This window comes from Colias eurytheme, chromosome 7, assembly GCF_061535395.1.
Source record: "Colias eurytheme isolate Ceu_HAF_F1 chromosome 7, ilColEury1 Martin Lab GWU primary, whole genome shotgun sequence".
Lineage (NCBI taxonomy): Eukaryota > Metazoa > Arthropoda > Insecta > Lepidoptera > Pieridae > Colias > Colias eurytheme.
Genome location: NC_142986.1, coordinates 8,101,394 through 8,121,718, shown reverse-complemented (window position 1 = coordinate 8,121,718; position 20,325 = coordinate 8,101,394). Strand labels below are relative to the sequence as shown.

The following is a 20,325-nucleotide window of genomic DNA, read 5'->3' as shown; positions in this document are numbered from 1 at the left end:
AACTTATAATTTCAAAAGTTCTGAATGCCAGAGACTATAGTCACTATAGAGTATAGTCTACTGTCTTTGTTATGGACGTCATATTAAAAAAATAAAGTGAAACGCAATAAACGCGAAGCTCTCATTTCTAGGTTTCAATTTTCATAACCTTTAACTAGTCCTAGTCACGCATTTTATGTGTCTTTCTTTGCAATTTGAATTTTTGTGTGTTTTTAATAATATTATATAGAAGGCTCACATTCCAGCGTTGTAATTTCCCCTGAGCAAAAATTACTACACGCCTTCAGTATCTTTGAAATTTAAGGATAAGCTGGTACATATTAGCGTCCGTTTGTCTTCTCTTCTTTCAATAACTTGTGTTGGAAAATTTTTCAACATAAGTAAATTCAATATGCCTAAAAGAGGAGGAGGACGAGTACGAAATTGGAAAGGAGGCGATCATTTTGGTAAGTTGTTAATTGTATCATTGCTTAATAATCACTAACGCTATTACTTGTGGGTTTTACCTTGATGGAAAACACCAGTCTGTATCAAATTGATTGCATGGAAATTTTAACTGATTGGTATATTTACATTCAGGTAATATATTTTAATGATAAAGATTTTGCTTCATATTCTTTTTATTAATCCAAAAAACACTATACATACTGCACTAGTAAAATGCACATGTGATCTCTGTTATTATTTGGTGGTGTAGTTATAATAATAAGGTTTCATAATTTATTACATTTGATTGTGTGATTCCATCTTATGGCAAAATAATACATATTTTGGTGAATATACTAAAATGTTTACATACAGGAGAGTTACAATATTCACTAGAACAAGGTAGCAGTCATTACCCGGTACTTACATTCTAGTTTTCAAGATGTGTATTTTATATAAACTTAAAACTTATATTTTATGTTTTTACATTGTATACAGCCTTATACTTTTATGTCTGTGAAGTCTTAATATTATAAATAATTTGACATAATTCACAAAAATTTCACAAAATATGTTCAAATGAGCTAATTTATCCCTGATTTACCTTTACGTCATGAATACGTTTAAATATTCAAAAACACATAAATAAACAAGTTGTATCCTGCAATGTTTTACAGTGGTACATAAAAGTTGCACAAAAGTGAAATGAGGAAACATAAAACAACCTGTGAAGCGGGTTGTATATTGTGGCCAAATATGAAAACAATCTATGCAGAAACCAACTTAATTTTTATATTATGTACATATAGGTTTATAATTGTCACTAAATATAATAACTGCTACTGAATGTTATCTAACGTTCGAAGTAAAACTTCTTTAGGCATGTTAAGAGTAAAATTTCATGTCATGGAATATGGTGACGATTTTGATATCTTCGAATCTTGCTAAAGAATTTTCACTTCTGACATGTGTGCTTGGTACACGCTTCTTTTTGCAATAATTATATAATGAATCATTTAAAGAATGACTTATCTCCACATTCCACAGTAAATTCATGGCTTGACATGTTCAGACAAGCTATATAACTTTCAAAGAATTACCTTGAAAGTTATGTAAGTAAACTAAAACTAAACTATTTTCCTTAAAGTCATTTCTGATTTTTAAGAGGTTATTGTTTGCTTTTATTCGGAAAGAAGTGTCTTCAACTTTAAATATTTAATACTTACCCAAGTTGAAGCAATCAAATTCCAAACTAACCTTTAAAATCTAAAGAACAAACCTTATTTTAATGATTGCATAGTTCATATTTTATAACTTAAGTTTGATTTGGTATAGTGTCACTGTATTGCAAATTAATCAATAATAATTACATTATATTAATTATAATCCATAATAGGTATTATGTAGGTTTGTGGGCGAGAGTTATAATGGGGAAAATCATTGCCTTATCTTATCACACTTAAATATTTACTTTTTGTTGATTAATACATTGAAATCTTGGTTTCTAATATACCAAAGGATAATAATTTCTGAAATAATGAATTCAAGCTGTTAAATTTAATATGGACATGCTTATTTAGGCAACTGACTTCATAATTTTTTATTGTAAAGTATTGAAGAATAATTTTCATATTTAAAAGCAAATCATTTAGAAACCTAGAAAATTTGTGTTTTGCATCAAAAATTAAACTAATGAAAAAAGTTTTGTGCTAGAAGTCTTTGAGACAGTTTATTTTCAAAAATGTGATAAACTTTCTCTTTTGTTACAGAACACGATGACCGTGGATTCAACAGTGGAACCAGGCGAGTCATATTCAAACAGAACACTAATAAAGGAAAAAATAAATTCCGCAACTGGAATGATGCTAAACTACTATTGGACGATGATGTTGATATGGGTGCATCTGGTCACCCACAGAACAGAAAAGGTTCTTACCGAGGTCGAGGTGGCAGACTTAACTCGCCACCACCAAGATCCCTACAGAAAAAGAAATTCATCACAGGTGTACTGCCATGGTATCAGGTCACAATACCATATGGAGCAAAACATGAAAAGGATGTCATTTTCAAAGCTCTATTAAGCCACATATCTCCGGATATTTTTGTACCACATTATTTCAAGATTGAAGGCAACGCAGCAATATTTTATGTGGATGACGTTAAAATAGCAGAGAAGCTATTCCACGCTGATCGCAAAATTATGATGCCCAATGGATTCAAAATGATATTGGTGGTCAGGAATTCAGTGCCGAGGATAAATATTAATGCGGAAATGCAAGAGAAAATGAAGTTGGCTATGGCGAAACGATATAATGCCGCAACAAAGGCATTAGATTTGACAAAGTTCCATGCTGACCCTGGTAAGTTAAGCTTATGATCGTAGAAACTAAATATTATAGTTTTTTTTAAGCTATTGCATAGCTTCTATCGCGGGCCTTGATCGCGGGGACCGAATCCAGAAATTGCGTAACGCGTAATCCAAAAAACCTCACGCTCCCCCACTCCGACGGGCGCGGAGGTGTGGCTTGAAGGCATAGCATGCAATAGCTTTACCGCGGCAGTCCCCGAGTGCCACACGTCCTTTTTTTAATTTCTGCTTGAAAGATTAAGGAAAAAGATTTAACACATGACCAAATTCAAAATTCTTTGGGGATATTTTTTATTCATTTGTTTACCAGTAGTAACTAGTTGGCACGAAAATAAGTCTTAGTGACACAATGTCATTCACCTTCGTTTTGAGTGGAATAACATATGACTCACCATGTTTCGTCATTCATGTTCACAAAAAATCTATAGATATTATAGATACATATCGAATTTTTATAGACTTCAAAAGATCTTTAATCTGTATTTATTATGGCTACCTGCATGTTTTTACCGGTAACTAGTTAAACATGGTTTGGTCTCTGTTTATCTGACTTTAAACCTCTTTATGAACCTACTAGATTTCCGACCGCGCCTTCGCCCGCGTTTTCAAAGAAAAACTCGCATAGTTCCCGTTCCCGTGGGATTTCCGGGATAAAACCTATCCTATGTGTTAATCCAAGTTACCCTCTATATGTGTGCTAAATTTCATTCTAATCGGTTCAGTAGTTTTTACGTGAAAGAGTAACAAACATCCATACAAACTTTCGCCTTTATAATAGTATTAAGATTAAGATTTTTGACTGTGCTTTAGCCTTTTTGTGTTATTGAGCATAAAATCATAAACTTAGTAGGAATTATATATGTAACATATATTTACACATTTTTTTTAGAACTAGCTGACGTATTCTGTGCACTATTTCGACCAATCATAATGTTAGCTGCTATTGACATAATTGCCGAGAACATACCAGATTTGGAAGCATTAAACCTGAATGACAATAAACTACATGGAATTGAACACTTGAAGATACTGTCTACTAAGTTTAAGAATCTCAAAATATTGTATATGGGTGATAATAGAGTGAGTAAGACGGAAATTTCCAGTTTGTATAGTAGAATAAAATGATTTATTGTCATGTAGGAATAATTTGATGTTGAAACAACAAAATGTGGTTGACGTCATAGAATATGAACCTATCTGCAAAGTGTAAACAAGGAATTTATTAAATTTAATAGAAGCAGTATAAAAGTTTTTATACATTCTGTCTCTGATATCTAACTTGAATAATCAAAATATGATTCAATTTTGAATAGAAATCTCATTTTACTATAACCTTATTATTAAATAGGTTGTTTTAAAAAAATACCATAATCTATTTTAAATTTTTTAAGCAGTGCGAGGAGTAATCCATCCATCTATTCACTACAGAAAAATGAAACTAGATAAATAAAGTTTTCAGGAATTAATTTCTCGAACTATTCATATCAACATTTACACATAATTCAAACATTTAACATTTATTCAGATACCGTCCATAGCAGCGTTGGAACCGCTCAAGTCACTAACCCTAGTGGAGTTATACCTCAAGGGCAATCCGCTGGTGAACAGGTTCAGTGATCATGAAACCTACATAAGGTAATATTGAAACATGCACCAGGCAGGTTCTGCCGTTTTCACATTAAAGGTCATGTCGGTCAGAGATCGTAGGTCGTTGAAGTTTATAAAAGGGTGTACTCTTTTATAATAATATGTAGTAGTGGAAAAAGAAAAGACTTAAATGGATTTGGTGTTGCATGAAACTCTAAAGCATATTTTGAAATTAATCCAGGTTTTATCATCAAATACATATAAGTAAAACGGACATAATAATAATATTGGAATTTGTTTTTAAGCAAGTTTTTTTTAACTGAATAAATTGTGTATTAAAGATAGGATTGATTTTGAAATGTGCTATAATATAAACATTAAATTCGAAATCATTGGCTTCTAATATAATTATTGCTTTATCCATAACAATGGTGTCTATTTTAATGAACCAAATTGAATTATGCAGTCATTTATGGAATTGGAATTTTTTTAGAACTTTGATAATGAAATTTGGTTTGTTAAAACAGTTTCCTTATTCATCGACAATAACATATTAACTCTCATTTAGATATGAATCAAGATAGAAAAATGCTGGTTACAAAGATTTTTCTATCTTGGTTATTAGACAGTAAAAAAAAAAAATCTAACATTTTTGGATGAAGTTTGTATAACATGTTATTCATAAATAATATCAATTTAATTTATTTCAATACAAATTTCAACTATTACAAGATATTATTAGACTGAAACACATACAAACTTCATTCCATCCAAAGAAACTAAAAATCATCTAAGAATCGTACCTAAGACTTTTCATTGAAGCATTTTGTTAAACCTAGACATGAAGTAACCTGTGTAACATTAACAATTTTCAATTTAATATTAATAGGAACTACATCTAACTTTTTAAGTTATATTTCTGAGGTTAGGTTATTATAGCAATAACCTGTCATCAAAAATACATCTTTATTTTTTATTAAAGTTTTTTGGAAATGCTCAAACATAATATTTTCTGTTACATGTTATACAGACCACTTTGTTTATCCCAAAGGGACCTTTTTTATCACAAAAAGATTAGCGAAATGCTTAAAATGTGAAGGCCTTATGATACCTGTATATCGTTATTTTATGTTTATGAGAGTTTCAGAGGAATTTTACAAGTATTGCCATAATGTTTGTTATCTCCAGTGACGTCCGGAAGAAGTTTCCGAAGCTGCTGCGATTGGTAAGTCATGCCTCAATGTAGTGGAATATATATCTTTGTGTATTTTGTATTTGTTCTCAGGATCAAGTAGACTTTTTACACCTCTGCGGCCAAATAACAACTAGTTTGAAATGAAATGAAATCAATTTATTTAATACTAGCTGCTCCGCGCAGTTTCACCCCCGTGGCTCCACTCCTGTTGGTCGTAGCGTGATGATATAGCCAATAACCTTCCTCGATAAATGGGCTATCTAACACCGAAAGAATTTTTCAAATCGGACCAGTAGTTCCCGAGATTAGCGCGTTCAAACAATCAAACAAACAAACAAACTCTTCAGCTTTGTAATAGTATAGATATCTAAATATAATGTTTCCAGTTGCACTATTGAATTCTTAGTCTCAATAATTTTTCATCTAATTTTACATTTCATTTATAATACATATAGTCCATTGAATAAAAAGTTCTAGAGTGCGTGAGTTAGTAACGTAAGATGTTTCTTCGGAAACATGTCAAGAGTCCCTAGGTAATAAACATACTAAAACCCCGGGACACTAGGAGGAGCCCCGGAGTGGGGGGAGGGGGGGAATGGATCCATTTTTTCATTTTTCGCTTAAATCTCAAAAACGGTACATGTTAGAGAAAAACTTTCAATGAAAAGTTGAAAGGCCATAAAATTATCTACAAGTTGTACCTAAATCATTTTTTCCTATATCCTACCGTTTCTGAGTTATACGCAGTAAAAAATGATTTTGGCTCAAATAATTTCCCCATACCGATCAAAAAATATTTCTTTCTTCCAAAAAACTCAAATGTGCAACTTGTGACCGGTACTGATAGATTGCTCTTAATTAGGTCTATAATTGGTAAAATAAACACTTTCCTCCATGGAAGCCTTTAGGAGGAATCGATTGTCAAAATATTATATTAGGGCAGTTTGAGTTACTGAACTTGATCTTTTTATTTTTTTCTTCCAAAAAACTCAAAAGTGCAACTTGTGACCGGTACAGATAGATTGCTCATAATTAGGTCTATCATTGATAAAAATACCAGATTCCACCACGGAGGCGTTTACGGGGAATTGAATTTTATCAGGGTAGTTACGATACTTGAACTTTTTATTTTTTTTTCTTCCAAAAAACTCAAAAGTGCAACTTGTGACCGGTACAGATAGATTGCTCATAATTAGGTCTATCATTGGTAAAATAAACACATTCCTCCATGGAAGCCTTTAGGAGGAATCGATTGTCAAAATATTATATTAGGGCAGTTTGAGTTACTGAACTTGATCTTTTTATTTTTTTCTTCCAAAAAACTCAAAAGTGCAACTTGTGACCGGTACTGATAGATTGCTCTTAATTAGGTCTATAATTGGTAAAATAAACACATTCCTCCATGGAAGCCTTTAGGAGGAATCGATTGTCAAAATATTATATTAGGGTAGTTTGAGTTACTGAACTTGATCTTTTTATTTTTTTCTTCCAAAAAACTCAAAAGTGCAACTTGTGACCGGTACAGATAGATTGCTCATAATTAGGTCTATCATTGATAAAAATACTAGATTCCACCACGGAGGCGTTTACGGGGAATTGAATTTTATTAGGGTAGTTACGATACTTAAACTTTTTATTTTTTTTCTTCCAAAAAACTCAAAAGTGCAACTTGTGACCGGTACCGATAGATTGCTCATAATTAGGTCTATCATTGATAAAAAAACCAGATTCCACTATGGAGGCGTTTAGGAGGTATTGAATTTTATTATGGTAGTTACGATTCTTGAACTTTTTAACTAACTACCCTAATAAAATTCAATTCCCCGTAAACGCCTCCATGGTGGAATCTGGTATTTTTATCAATGATAGACCTAATTATGAGCAATCTATCTGTACCGGTCACAAGTTGCACTTTTGAGTTTTTTGGAAGAAAAAAATAAAAAGATCAAGTTCAGTAACTCAAACTACCCTAATATAATATTTTGACAATCGATTCCTCCTAAAGGCTTCCATGGAGGAATGTGTTTATTTTACCAATTATAGACCTAATTAAGAGCAATCTATCAGTACCGGTCACAAGTTGCACTTTTGAGTTTTTTGGAAGAAAAAAATAAAAAGATCAAGTTCAGTAACTCAAACTGCCCTAATATAATATTTTGACAATCGATTCCTCCTAAAGGCTTCCATAGAGGAATGTGTTTATTTTACCAATGATAGACCTAATTATGAGCAATCTATCTGTACCGGTCACAAGTTGCACTTTTGAGTTTTTTGGAAGAAAAAAAATAAAAAGTTCAAGTATCGTAACTACCCTGATAAAATTCAATTCCCCGTAAACGCCTCCGTGGTGGAATCTGGTATTTTTATCAATGATAGACCTAATTATGAGCAATCTATCTGTACCGGTCACAAGTTGCACTTTTGAGTTTTTTGTAAGAAAAAAATAAAGATCAAGTTCAGTAACTCAAACTGCCCTAATAAAATATTTTGACAATCGATTCCTCCTAAAGGCTTCCATGGAGGAATGTGTTTATTTTACCAATTATGGACCTAATTAAGAGCAATCTATCAGTACCGGTCACAAGTTGCACATTTGAGTTTTTTGGAAGAAAGAAATATTTTTTGATCGGTATGGGGAAATTGTTTCGGGTCAAAATCATTTTTTACTGCGTATAACTCAGAAACGGTAGGATATAGGAAAAAATGATTCAGGTACAACTTGTAGATAATTTTATGTCCTTTCAACTTTTCCTTGAAAGTTTTTCTCTAACATGTACCGTTTTTGAGATTTAAGCGAAAAATGAAAAAATGGACCCATTCCCCCCCTCCCCCCACTCCGGGGCTCCTCCTAGTGTCCCGGGGTTTTAGTATGTTTATTACCTAGGGACTCTTGACATGTTTCCGAAGAAACATCTTACGTTACTAACTCACGCACTCTAGACCCTCCTTGGAGGGACTCATTCAATGGACTAATATCATGTACAACAAGCAAAATTCGTCTCGTCTCGTTATGGCCCAGATTGAATTTAAAGTTTGATTAACTCCCTTTGTAATGCAGTAGATTTACTAGCGTAAACATTTTAAATTTGGTCAAGCAGTTATTGAGTTTATTAATAATTACTTTACAAACAAACAAAAAACTGATATTTCTGTATACTATTACGTTATTCTACTTTATATGACGACTATGCAAAATTTTAAGGACGGTGAGGACCTACCACCAGTGATCGGGTTCGACGTGAACGAAGACTTGAGTTTACCTCCTCGGCAACAATCTTTCCTAATAGATCCTAACGGACAGGATTTAGTTAGAGAATTCCTTAAACAATACTACGCTATATATGACTCAGAGTCGAGGCAACCATTATTGGATGCCTACCACGAAAGTGCTACTATGTCCTTGACGGTGGCCTATAAGAATTATGAGGAGAGAAATGTGGCGTCTTTGAAGTGAGTTTATTATTCATTTAAGTAACAAGTGTTTTGAATATCGAGTTTTAAGATAGTGATAAAATTTGCTTTGACACGTTTTATAGGGATGTTTTGTCCAATCAATATTTTTACTTTTAACATTACAAATTTGTAAATTGCTACAAAAGCGAAGTATGTTCAAATATGTCTTAATAATTTGTTGTCCGCTATAACTTTTCGGATAATTTAAATGATGAATGGGTTTATTTGTATAACTATACTAAATATTTGTATGTTCTATGTGTTCATGTTTTTCTATTCATGTGAATAAAGTTTATTAATTGTTATATTTTTGTGTGTAGGTTGCACGCATACATCCCAAACAGTCGAAACCTGTTAAGGATACAAGAAAGAGATTTAAGGCGAAGGAGTTTAAAAACTGGCAGATTGCAAGTGGTATCATTTTTATCAGATCTGCCGAAGACTACACATGACTTGATGGGATTTGCTGTTGATTTATTAGTTTTTAGGGTAAGTCATTCTCACTATAATGAACATTAATCTAACATTTGTTTCTATAAATGGAAATTTTTAATTAACATGCAGTTTTTTATAAATGCTAAGCTTATAAATGCTTATATGCTAAAAGGTGCCAAGGTTAAAACAATTTGAAAAAAGTATAATAATGAAAATAGTCAGTAGAATGTTATATTAAATTAATCATTTTTAATGTATCAGCCAAATTGAGTATTTTTTTGGGCGTTGAAACTACTTAATAAATAATTGTATTAATTATAAATGTGTTTTTCAGCCAACAATGATAGTACTGACAATGAACGGTGTGTTCAAAGAGACAATGACGCCCAGAAACCCGACGAGATCATTCCACAGGACATTCATAATTGTGCCCAATGCAACGGGCGGTTTCTGCATTATGAATGATATGTTATCCGTCACTAATACTACTAAGGAGCAGGTAAGATAATCCATACTAATATTATAAATGCGAAAGTAACTCTGTCTGTCTGTCTGTTACTCAATCACGCCTAAACTACTGAACCAATTTTCATGAAATTTGGTATGGAGATAATATTGTGATACCCGAGAAAGGACATAGGCTACTTTTTATCCCGAAAAAAGGACGCAATCCCGGAAATCCCACGGGAACGGGAACTATGCGGGTTATTCTTTGACTGCGCGGGCGAAGCCGCGGGCGGAAACTTAGTAATGTATAAGTCAGGCTAGCTTAATTATAGTAATAAAGGTTTTAAGTTATATTTTCTCCGTAGACTACAAATAAAATAATTATGATGATATGATGTTATGCATACTAACAAAGAAATGAATATTTCTCAATTATCTCGATAGAATAAGTGGCTGAGTCTTATTTGTGTTGCGAACTGAACTGGATGTAGGTTGATACAATAAAACATGCAATTCCTTTCATAACGTATTTTATTTCGTAGTTTATATTATGTAGTTGTTATGAATTAGAATTATGTACAAAATGTCCTTATTAAAACTTTGACGACCACATGAAGAGACTCGTTGCACATCTATGTCGCTGTCGCATTGGGCATGTCCTGTAATGACAATGATATTTGAAATAAATAAATAAATCTAGGTTCTATCAATGTCGATAAAGAATATTTACAGAAAAAAGTATTTATCAATTTATAAATTCAAACTCAAACATTTAACTATTCAATCGGACTTCTTCTAGAAGCACTTTTGAATCGTCATAACTCATAACATACTTTAATATTTACCGATTCGGAAAACATTATCTATGGAGAAGAACCGGCAAGAAACTCCATAGTTGCACTTATAAAATCATGTCAATATTACTGTAAAGGACGAGTACACGCAGGCGGTAACGGGGCTCCCCGCGCAGCGGCTCCACGTGTATGAGGCGGAATATTAACGCTGCACGTGGAAGAGAGGCGCACCGCGGTTTCGACGAGGCGCACCGCGGTTTCGCCTATCGCGCTGTACTCAGTACGCCACGTGCATTGCGTTTACACGTGGAGGAGGCGTGGCCTAGGCGGCACATGCAAGACAGCCGCCGCCGCTTTGAGTCTCGCCGCCGCTTTTGGATGCCGCCGCCGCTTTGAGTCTCGCCGCCTTTTGGATGCCGCCGCCGCTTTGAATCTCCCCGCCGGCGACGCATATAAATAGCCCGAATTTTCAAATGGAGTTCAGTTCGAGCAAGTGCTTACTCCAGACCAGTAGCGAATAAGTACTAATAGTGATCAGTGCGAGCAAGTGCTTACTCCAGACCAGTAGCGAATAAGTACTAATAGTGATCAGTTCGAGCAAGTGCTTATTACAGACAAGTAGTTAATAAGTAATAGTGATTAGGAATTGTAATAATTGTAAAGAGAAAATATATGTACTTATGTATGTCGAAGGAAGGGTTTTATTTCGACCACGAACCCCAAAATTATACAGTCCACAACAACGTGTGGTCCTTCGATCGCCGGATAACAACGTGTGACCCTTCGATCGCCGGATAACAACGTGTGATCCAACGAGCGCCGGATACTTCAAGGAAGAAACGCTGCACGTGGAAGACCAGATCCTGCCGAAGAGAGGTACGCATCGGCAACGAGCTCACCTTCGAGGGACGAATATCGACAAACCGGTAACGTTGGTACTAGCCTGCTGGTGTTTTTGATCGTCACCAGGCGAGTCAGGTACCTACCGACGGGGCCGCGCTGTTGGTACTAGTCCAATAAGGTGAGTCGTAAGGTTTTTTACGGGCAGACACGGGCCGCCAGTGGTGACCTAGTGGTACGCGCCGGGAATCAGGGGTGCTGGTCAGCGGAACGAGTCTGCCAGTATAAGCCTGCGGTGCGTCACCTCTTTAGGCATGGTGGTAACCCGCAGCCAGGGTGACGCTGTGGAAGTTGAAGACCGGAGCCAGGAGACAGAGCGTGTGCGGCAAGAACGAATGCGGCGGCTGGTGCTGGACCCGTTAGCATCGCCATCTGACGCACGCTTGACGTCAGCCACAGAAACAATGGAGATCCCGCCGCAACCGCGACGGCATTCGCCAGCGAGATCCGCTAGATCGGTGCGGTCGTCGGCGAGTACGGCGCGGCGGATTAAGGCGGCGGAATTAGAAGCGGCAGAGCGACTCGCCGCTATCCAGAGAAAAGAACTACAAATTGAGAAAGAACTAATAAATAAACGCTTACAGTTCGAGGTGTCCGCCATACAGGAAGACGAGGACCTGCCGGAAGATATCGTCACCGCGACAGAAGAACGAAACAAGGTGGACGAGTGGCTCCAGTCACATCCTGTGCCGAAGGATGACAGACACCAGAGATCCGAACTAAGAAGAGGAAGATCGCCGACGCCGACCAGAAGAACAGGAATCGAGCAGCTGGCGGCGTCCCTAGAGAAGATGGCGCGACCGCGCCTACGCCACGCGGACCTTCCTATATTTTCAGGTGCGATCGAAGAGTGGCTGCCGTTCCGAGCAGCCTACCGGGACACAAGCAGCATGTACCAAGTGTCCGACGCAGAAAACATCCAGCGGCTGCGTACATGCCTGAAGGGGGAAGCAAGGGACGCCGTGGCAGCGCTGCTTCACACTGCTTCATCACCTGAAGCAGTCATGAAAACCTTGGAGCAGTGCTTCGGGAGGCCCGAGATAATTATCGACAGGGCCATGGAGGACCTGAGGAAGCTGCCGCGACCTGGAGCAGCGGCCAAGGACATCAACAGCTTCGCGGTGAAGGTACAGAACGTGGTATGCATACTTCAAACCATAGATAGGAAAGGATATTTATACAATCCTATGCTAGCAAGGGAGATATTGGACAAACTAAGTCCGCACCTGCGGTCCAGATGGTGCGACTATGCATATTCACAGGAAGGTACGGCAGATCCGGAAATTGTGGTGCTGTCCCGCTTCCTGATGAGAGAGGCGGACCAGGCGCTCCGCTACACATACGCGCCGACGAGCAGCACTGCGCCAGCGCGCAGAGACACCACGGCAGCAGCGGCAGCAGCGGCAGTGCGACCTGCTCCACCAAGAAGGAAGTCGGCAGTATACGCCATAGTTTCCAGCAGTGGTGATGAAGAGGAGAAGAAAGAAGAGAAGAAAGAAGAGAAGAAAGAAGAGAAGAAAGAAGATAAAAAAGAAGACTTCTGCCTGTGCTGCGGGCGCGACCACACCATGGTTGCCTGCCCGCGCTACGCCAAGCTGTCGGTGGATGAGCGGTGGGCGCTGGTGAGGGAAAAGGGCGCCTGCTTCAAGTGCGCCACGAAGAGACATCGGCGCATCTACTGTCGAGCGAAACCATGCGGCGTAAACCAGTGCCGCCGCCCGCATCATTCATCACTGCACGACGTAAGAAGAGAAGAGCCTGCTGCGTCGACCGAAGAAACCGTCATGGCGGTTGCTGACCGCGCAACCGCACCGCCCCGCGCCGTCCTGCTGAAGATGTGTCCAGTTACCGTCGTCGGCCCACGGGGGGAGGTATCGACGCACGCACTGCTCGATGAGGGCTCCACCATCACCCTCATTGATGAGGACCTGGCGCAACAGATCGGCGCCGAAGGTCCCGCCACGCCGCTCCGCATCCACGGGGCGAACATGGAGCAGATTGAAGAAGGAAGTCGACTGGTGACGGTGCAGCTGCGGGGGCAGAGCGACGGGACACTACACGACCTGCGCGCCCGCACAATGAAGAAGCTACAGTTGCATCAGCAGTCCATCCCGGGTTCCCTGCTTCGGTACAGACACCTGCGCGACATACCGGAACATGAGGTATGTTACGAACAAGCACGCGCGGGTGTCCTGGTGGGTACCGACCACTGGGAGCATATCGTGACAAGAGAACTTCGGACGGGCGGCGCCGACGAACCTGCCGCCTCCAAGACAAATCTCGGCTGGGTGATACATGGGACAACGCCGCGTCGAATGATCGTCGAAAGGGACTGCGTGCTTCACGTCCGAGAACAGCAGCAAGCGGACCTACGGCTACACAACCTGGTGGAAGAACACTTCAAGATAGAATCATTGAACATAGCCAGTAGACCGCGCATAGGTGAAGCCGACCGACGAGCGACGTCAATCGTCGAGATGACTACGAAGAAGACGCCGGGCGGGTATGAAATCGGCCTGCCATGGAAAAGAGATAATGTCCGCATGCCGCCGAGCTACAATGCCGCACTGCGGAGACTTCTGAAGATTGAAGCCAAGATGGACGCCGCGCCGGAATTCGCAGCCGAGTACACCAAGCAGATGAACAACTTATTTGAGAAAAGGTATGCGGTTCCATGCGATGGCAGTGAAGGCGAGAGCAGCGTGTGCTGGTACCTGCCGCATTTCGCTGTGACCAATCCCAACAAGCCAGGGAAGCAGCGATTGGTTTTCGATGCGGCAGCCAAAAGCTACGGGACTTGTTTAAATGACGAACTGCTTGAGGGCCCAGACTTGCTACTATCACTGCCGGGTATATTATTTCGATTCAGGGAAAAGGCAGTGGCAGTCACGGCAGATATAGAGGAGATGTTCTTACAAGTAAAAATAAGACCCGAAGACCAGCCAGCGCAGCAGTTTTTATGGAGGGGGAGCCGACGCGACACGCCGCCACAGCACTACAAGATGACGTCCATGATATTCGGTGCAGCGAGCTCTCCGTTCATGGCGCATTACATCCGTAATCATAATGCGCAGCAGCACGCAGAACAGTATCCAATGGCGTTGGAAGCGATAACGAAGAGCCACTACATGGACGATCTGGTGCTGAGCTACGCCGACGCGGAGGAAGCCAGACAAGCAATTGAAGAAATACGGACGGTGCACGCGGCGGCAGGCTTCAAGCTACGGGGATGGAACGCCAACGACAGGAGCGTGCTGAGGGACGTGCCACGAGAACTGCACGCCAGCACACCAACGCAGCTGGGAGGAGCGCAGCCAGCCCCGAAGATCCTCGGGCTAATTTGGGACGCCGAGCAAGACGCGCTAGGATTCAACACAGCAATGAACAGGGTACCGGTGGAGGTGCGAGATCGCAAGCGCCCGCCAACCAAGCGCGAAGCATTAAGTGCGGTAATGTCAATTTATGACCCACTAGGCCTCTTAAGTTATTTCACCATCCGTGCTAAAATCATATTGCAGAGCCTGTGGCGCCTCCAAATTTCATGGGACGAACCAATACCTGAAGAAGAGGGCGAGCAGTTTGCGGGCTGGCTGGCGCAGGTGGAAGCGGTCGGCGCGCTACGTTTGCCGCGATGCTACGCAACGGACAACGTCGAAGACATCGAGCTGCACGTGCTATGCGACGCCAGTGAACAAGCGTATGCAGCCGTGGCGTACTGGCGTATGCGGCGAACGGACGGCAGCGTACAAGTGAGACTCGTCTCGGCGAAAGCGAAGGTGGCACCACGGCGCGCGCAGACAATCCCGCGCCTAGAGCTGCAGGCGGCGGTGATCGGCGCCAGACTCGCCGATCAGATAAGAAGAGAGCACAGGTATGACATATCTCGTACTTGGTTTTGGACAGACTCATCGACGGTGGTGCACTGGGTGCGCTACGTTTGCCGCGATACACGCCGTTCGTCGCGCATCGCCTAGGTGAGATTGGAGAACTAACACAAAGGGAAGAGTGGCGGTGGCTGCCGACTCATGAAAACGTTGCCGACGACGCCACCCGCCTAAGTTTCACCACGGGACATGATCGATGGTTCCAGGGTCCAGAATTCCTGACAAAGACGGAGAACCAGTGGCCCACGGAGAAGGAACTTCGAGAAACAACGGACGAGGCTGATGTACTGCATGTAAGCGAGCTGCCCCGGAAGATGGAATGGCTGCCGGATCCAGAGCGCTTCTCCAAATTCCGCACACTGGTGGGAGCAACAGCAAGGGTGCTCGCATTCATCGACATACGCATCAGACACACGGCGACGAGACTAGAATGTCGCCACCTGGAGCAAGCCGAACGACTGCTGGTGCAGCGCGCACAGAACGACAGCTTTGGAGAAGACATAAAGCGAATCAAGGACGCGCGCCCCATCAGCAGATCCAGTAGACTGTACAAATTGGACCCGGTAATGGAAGACGGCGTGCTGAGAGTAAGGGGCCGCATAAACGCAGCCACGGCACCCGACACAATGAAGAAGCCGGTAATCCTCGACGGCCGGCACAGAATAACCAGACTAATAGTGTTACAGGAACATTGTGCCGCCGGACACGCCAACCGCGAGCGCGTCACCAACGACCTGAGACAGCGCTACTGGGTCATCCACCTGCGGCCTACAGTGCGCGCTGTGGAGAAGAACTGCGCGCTGTGCCGAGTACGCCGAGCAATGCCGCAGGTCCCAGCCAAAGGGGACTTGCCGCGCGCTCGCCTCGACCCGTTCCACCGACCCTTCACCAACTGCGGGGTCGACTACTTCGGGCCAATGATGGTCAAGATCGGACGAAGAAGAGAGAAGAGATGGGGCGCGCTGTTCACATGCCTGACATCGCGCGCCGTGCACCTGGAGCTCGTCGCATCTCTGTCAACGGACTCAGCCATCATGGCGCTGAGAAGGATGGCAGCTCGCAGAGGGTGGCCTCGTCTGATGTATTCGGACAACGGAACAAACTTCAGGGGCGCCGATCAAGAACTGAAGAAGGCGTACAACGAGTGGGCGCCGGCGCTACAAGAAGAAGCGCTGCGCCACCGGATGGAGTGGCGCTACATACCGCCGGGTGCGCCGCATCAAGGCGGTGCATGGGAGCGGCTGGTGCGGTCAGTGAAAACCGCGCTCGGCGCAACACTACGGGAGAAGGCGCCGCCAGAAGAGGTGCTGCGGACTCTACTCACCGAGGCGGAGTTCGCGGTGAACGCGAGGCCGCTGACTCACGTGAGCGTGAGCCCAGACGACCCCGAAGCCCTCACGCCCAACCACTTCCTGTTGGGCTCCTCAACGGGACTGCCGACGACGGGGCCGTGCGACGAAGCAGACCGACGGACCTGGCGCGCCAGCCAGGCGCTCGCCGACCACTTCTGGCGCCGATGGATCAAGGAGTACCTACCGACGCTCGTGCCACGGGGGGAGGCGCGAAAGGACACGCGACGCCTCGAGGAAGGTGACGTGGTCATTATCGTGGACCACGTCTTGCCGCGCAACACATGGCCCATGGGGGTCGTGGTGCGCGTTCACGCCGGGCCGGACGACGCTGTGCGGGTAGCCGAAGTGAAGACCAAGAGCGGGATCTTCAGACGCCCCGTCAGCAAGCTCGTCGTGATGAAGGAGGCTACGCAAGCTACGCCGGGGGGAGGACTGTAAAGGACGAGTACACGCAGGCGGTAACGGGGCTCCCCGCGCAGCGGCTCCACGTGTATGAGGCGGAATATTAACGCTGCACGTGGAAGAGAGGCGCACCGCGGTTTCGACGAGGCGCACCGCGGTTTCGCCTATCGCGCTGTACTCAGTACGCCACGTGCATTGCGTTTACACGTGGAGGAGGCGTGGCCTAGGCGGCACATGCAAGACAGCCGCCGCCGCTTTGAGTCTCGCCGCCGCTTTTGGATGCCGCCGCCGCTTTGAGTCTCGCCGCCTTTTGGATGCCGCCGCCGCTTTGAATCTCCCCGCCGGCGACGCATATAAATAGCCCGAATTTTCAAATGGAGTTCAGTTCGAGCAAGTGCTTACTCCAGACCAGTAGCGAATAAGTACTAATAGTGATCAGTGCGAGCAAGTGCTTACTCCAGACCAGTAGCGAATAAGTACTAATAGTGATCAGTTCGAGCAAGTGCTTATTACAGACAAGTAGTTAATAAGTAATAGTGATTAGGAATTGTAATAATTGTAAAGAGAAAATATATGTACTTATGTATGTCGAAGGAAGGGTTTTATTTCGACCACGAACCCCAAAATTATACAGTCCACAACAATTACAATTTTATTATTAATTGCTCACAGGAAGAAAAAGCGTTCGCATCCAGTCCACCAATAGCAGGTCCCGCTCCAACGCCCGCTGTTGTTCCCGCTCCCGCTGCCGCTCAAGCGATACCGACCGCGGGACAAGATGACACGCAGAAGGTGATGCTGGCCATGCTCAGCCAGCAGACCGGCATGAACGAACACTGGAGTATCAAGTTAGTATATTATATAATAAAGTCTATAGAGTCCGCCATTAGCGGCTTCGCCCGCGTTTTCAAAGAAAAACCCGCATAGTTCACGTTCCCGTGGGATTTCCGGGATAAAACCTATCCTATGTGTTATTCTGATGTATAAGCTATATTGTGGTAAAGTTTCATTCAAATCCATTCAGTAGTTTTTACGTGAAAGAGTAACAAACATCCATACATCCATACTTACAAACTTTCGCCTTTATAATTGTAGTAGGATATAAAACTTTTATTTTAATTAAATCATTTATTGTTACAGTTGTTTACAAGAAACAGGGTGGGACTTCCAACGAGCTCTATTTATTTTCAACCAACTTCAGTCAGAAGGAAAGATACCCCCTGAAGCATTTGTTAAATGAACTATTATGAAGACTGAAGACAAGGTGTTTGAATAGAGACTGTAAAACTTGTATATAGTGTAAATAATGTGTGAAACAGTTGTAAAATATTATACAACGAATGAAATAATGCTGTAAAATTAAAAAATGATTTTTGTTAAGATTTTAAGCACATGTTTGTTTCTAGTGTTATAACAGACTTATAAAGATAATCTCTGCTAAACTTTTCATTGTTTTTTCGCTTTTATTTGTATTTTCTATAACTGCGATTAAACTATGGTTCGTTGTACGGAGTATTGTAGTTTATAAACTAATAAAAAATGATTTTGAGATGAATGCTAAAAAATTATGAAATATTTGTTAGCAGTTCATTGATTTTTGTTAATATTTATTTCACAATTTTTTTATTGTTCATGAAGTGTTTAGAAAAATGATTTGTTTTGATGAATACTGGTCTAAGTTATAAACAGCTTGTGTTGTATGTTTTAACTGTAGAAAGAATATACTCTTTGTTTATTGAGTTCATGTATAATTAACATTTTTAAGGATTTTAGTTACACTGAATTTTTGAAGTGAAACTTCTTTAGGCGAGTTGAGAGTAAAATTTCAATATGGCAATACCGTCACGTAATGGAGTAAGGTGGTTGGTATCTTTGAATCTTGCCAAAAAAGTTTCACTTCTGACACGTGTGCTCGGCACACACACGCTTTTTGTTGGTTGGTATAATTGTGATAAACCAATTTTAATTGAGTTTGTGTACCAATTCTATGTATGTATGAATGTGTCAAATATTTTTATTTACTAATTGGTTGTGATGATACATTATGCTCTGTTGTATCTTTCATATGTAAAGCTATATTTTTCTTGTATTTTGTATAGTTTGATTTATTTTGATTTTTAATTCTATATTTCTGCAACTGTGGCCAATATTTTGTCAGAACTAACACTTAATTGTTAAATATATTTTCTCTCAACTAATAATACATAATGTTATGTAGTTATAATTTAGTGATAGTGTATGTTTTTAATTAAAATATGTTGTATGTACGTGTACATCTAAGAAAAAAAAACATAAGCTAATTAAAAGAAAAACATGTGATTTTTTGAATAAGTGCACAATTTAGAAATGTCGATACACGGATGCAAGAAAAGAGTGACTTGCACGTAAAAAGAACATCAATGAAAATGAAATGTAATTAGTTTTTTTTGGGGATTTGGAAAAGCACAAGATGAAGCCATGGCGGTCCCAAACGGCGGGTTTTTTGATGCCTTTGAGTCCAATTTTGGGCTTTAAATTAATGGTTTGGTCGAAATGACCTTGAAATATAGTGTGGCGGAACCCCGTGGATATTTTTTATACATTCCCGTGGGCTAGCTGCATGGTTTACCAGTTTTTTGGCTCGCTTTACTCCGCCGAAGTGATGGGCGCCGGCTCTTGAGTGCTGGGGTGATGAAGAGCTTAGGGCTTTGAATTTGAGACTTATGAATAAACTTTTTTTTATAATATGACTGTGTTTTATTACTACGACCTTTAGTCATGATTTTTTGGGGAGTAATGAATAGCTTTTAATAGACTGCATTTTTATTCAAATTCAATAAGTTCATGTTATGTAGAATAAAATATAATGGTAAAATAACTAGAGCCACAAAAAAGTAAAATGTGGGACCAGAGTGACGGCATATACGTCATTATGATGACGTCTTGCAACGCCATATTGAGGTGAAGAAAGAGCGATATAGTTTTGTCGCTCGAGCGATAAGGCAATAACCCCTCGTCAGTGGGGCGCGGCCATCGTGGAATGTGCGCATCTGTGGGGCCACACTGTGGTTCATCCACAGACAGATCCAGGTGAAGCACACTA

The 20,325-nt window shown here is 41.2% G+C and overlaps 1 protein-coding gene across 1 annotated transcript; it reads left to right on the top strand.

Annotated features, from left to right (window-relative positions):
* Positions 1–115: 115 nt before the first annotated feature.
* Positions 116–19,340, top strand: sbr (nuclear RNA export factor small bristles). The gene is made up of 10 exons (XM_090103563.1): positions 116–446; positions 2,196–2,786; positions 3,684–3,874; positions 4,320–4,429; positions 5,570–5,606; positions 8,779–9,026; positions 9,350–9,518; positions 9,799–9,963; positions 17,916–18,091; positions 18,384–19,340. The coding sequence occupies exons 1-10, from the start codon at positions 392–394 to the stop codon at positions 18,481–18,483; spliced, it is 1,842 nt and encodes a 613-aa protein (XP_089959689.1). The 5' UTR covers positions 116–391; the 3' UTR covers positions 18,484–19,340.
* The last annotated feature ends 985 nt before the right edge of the window (positions 19,341–20,325 follow it).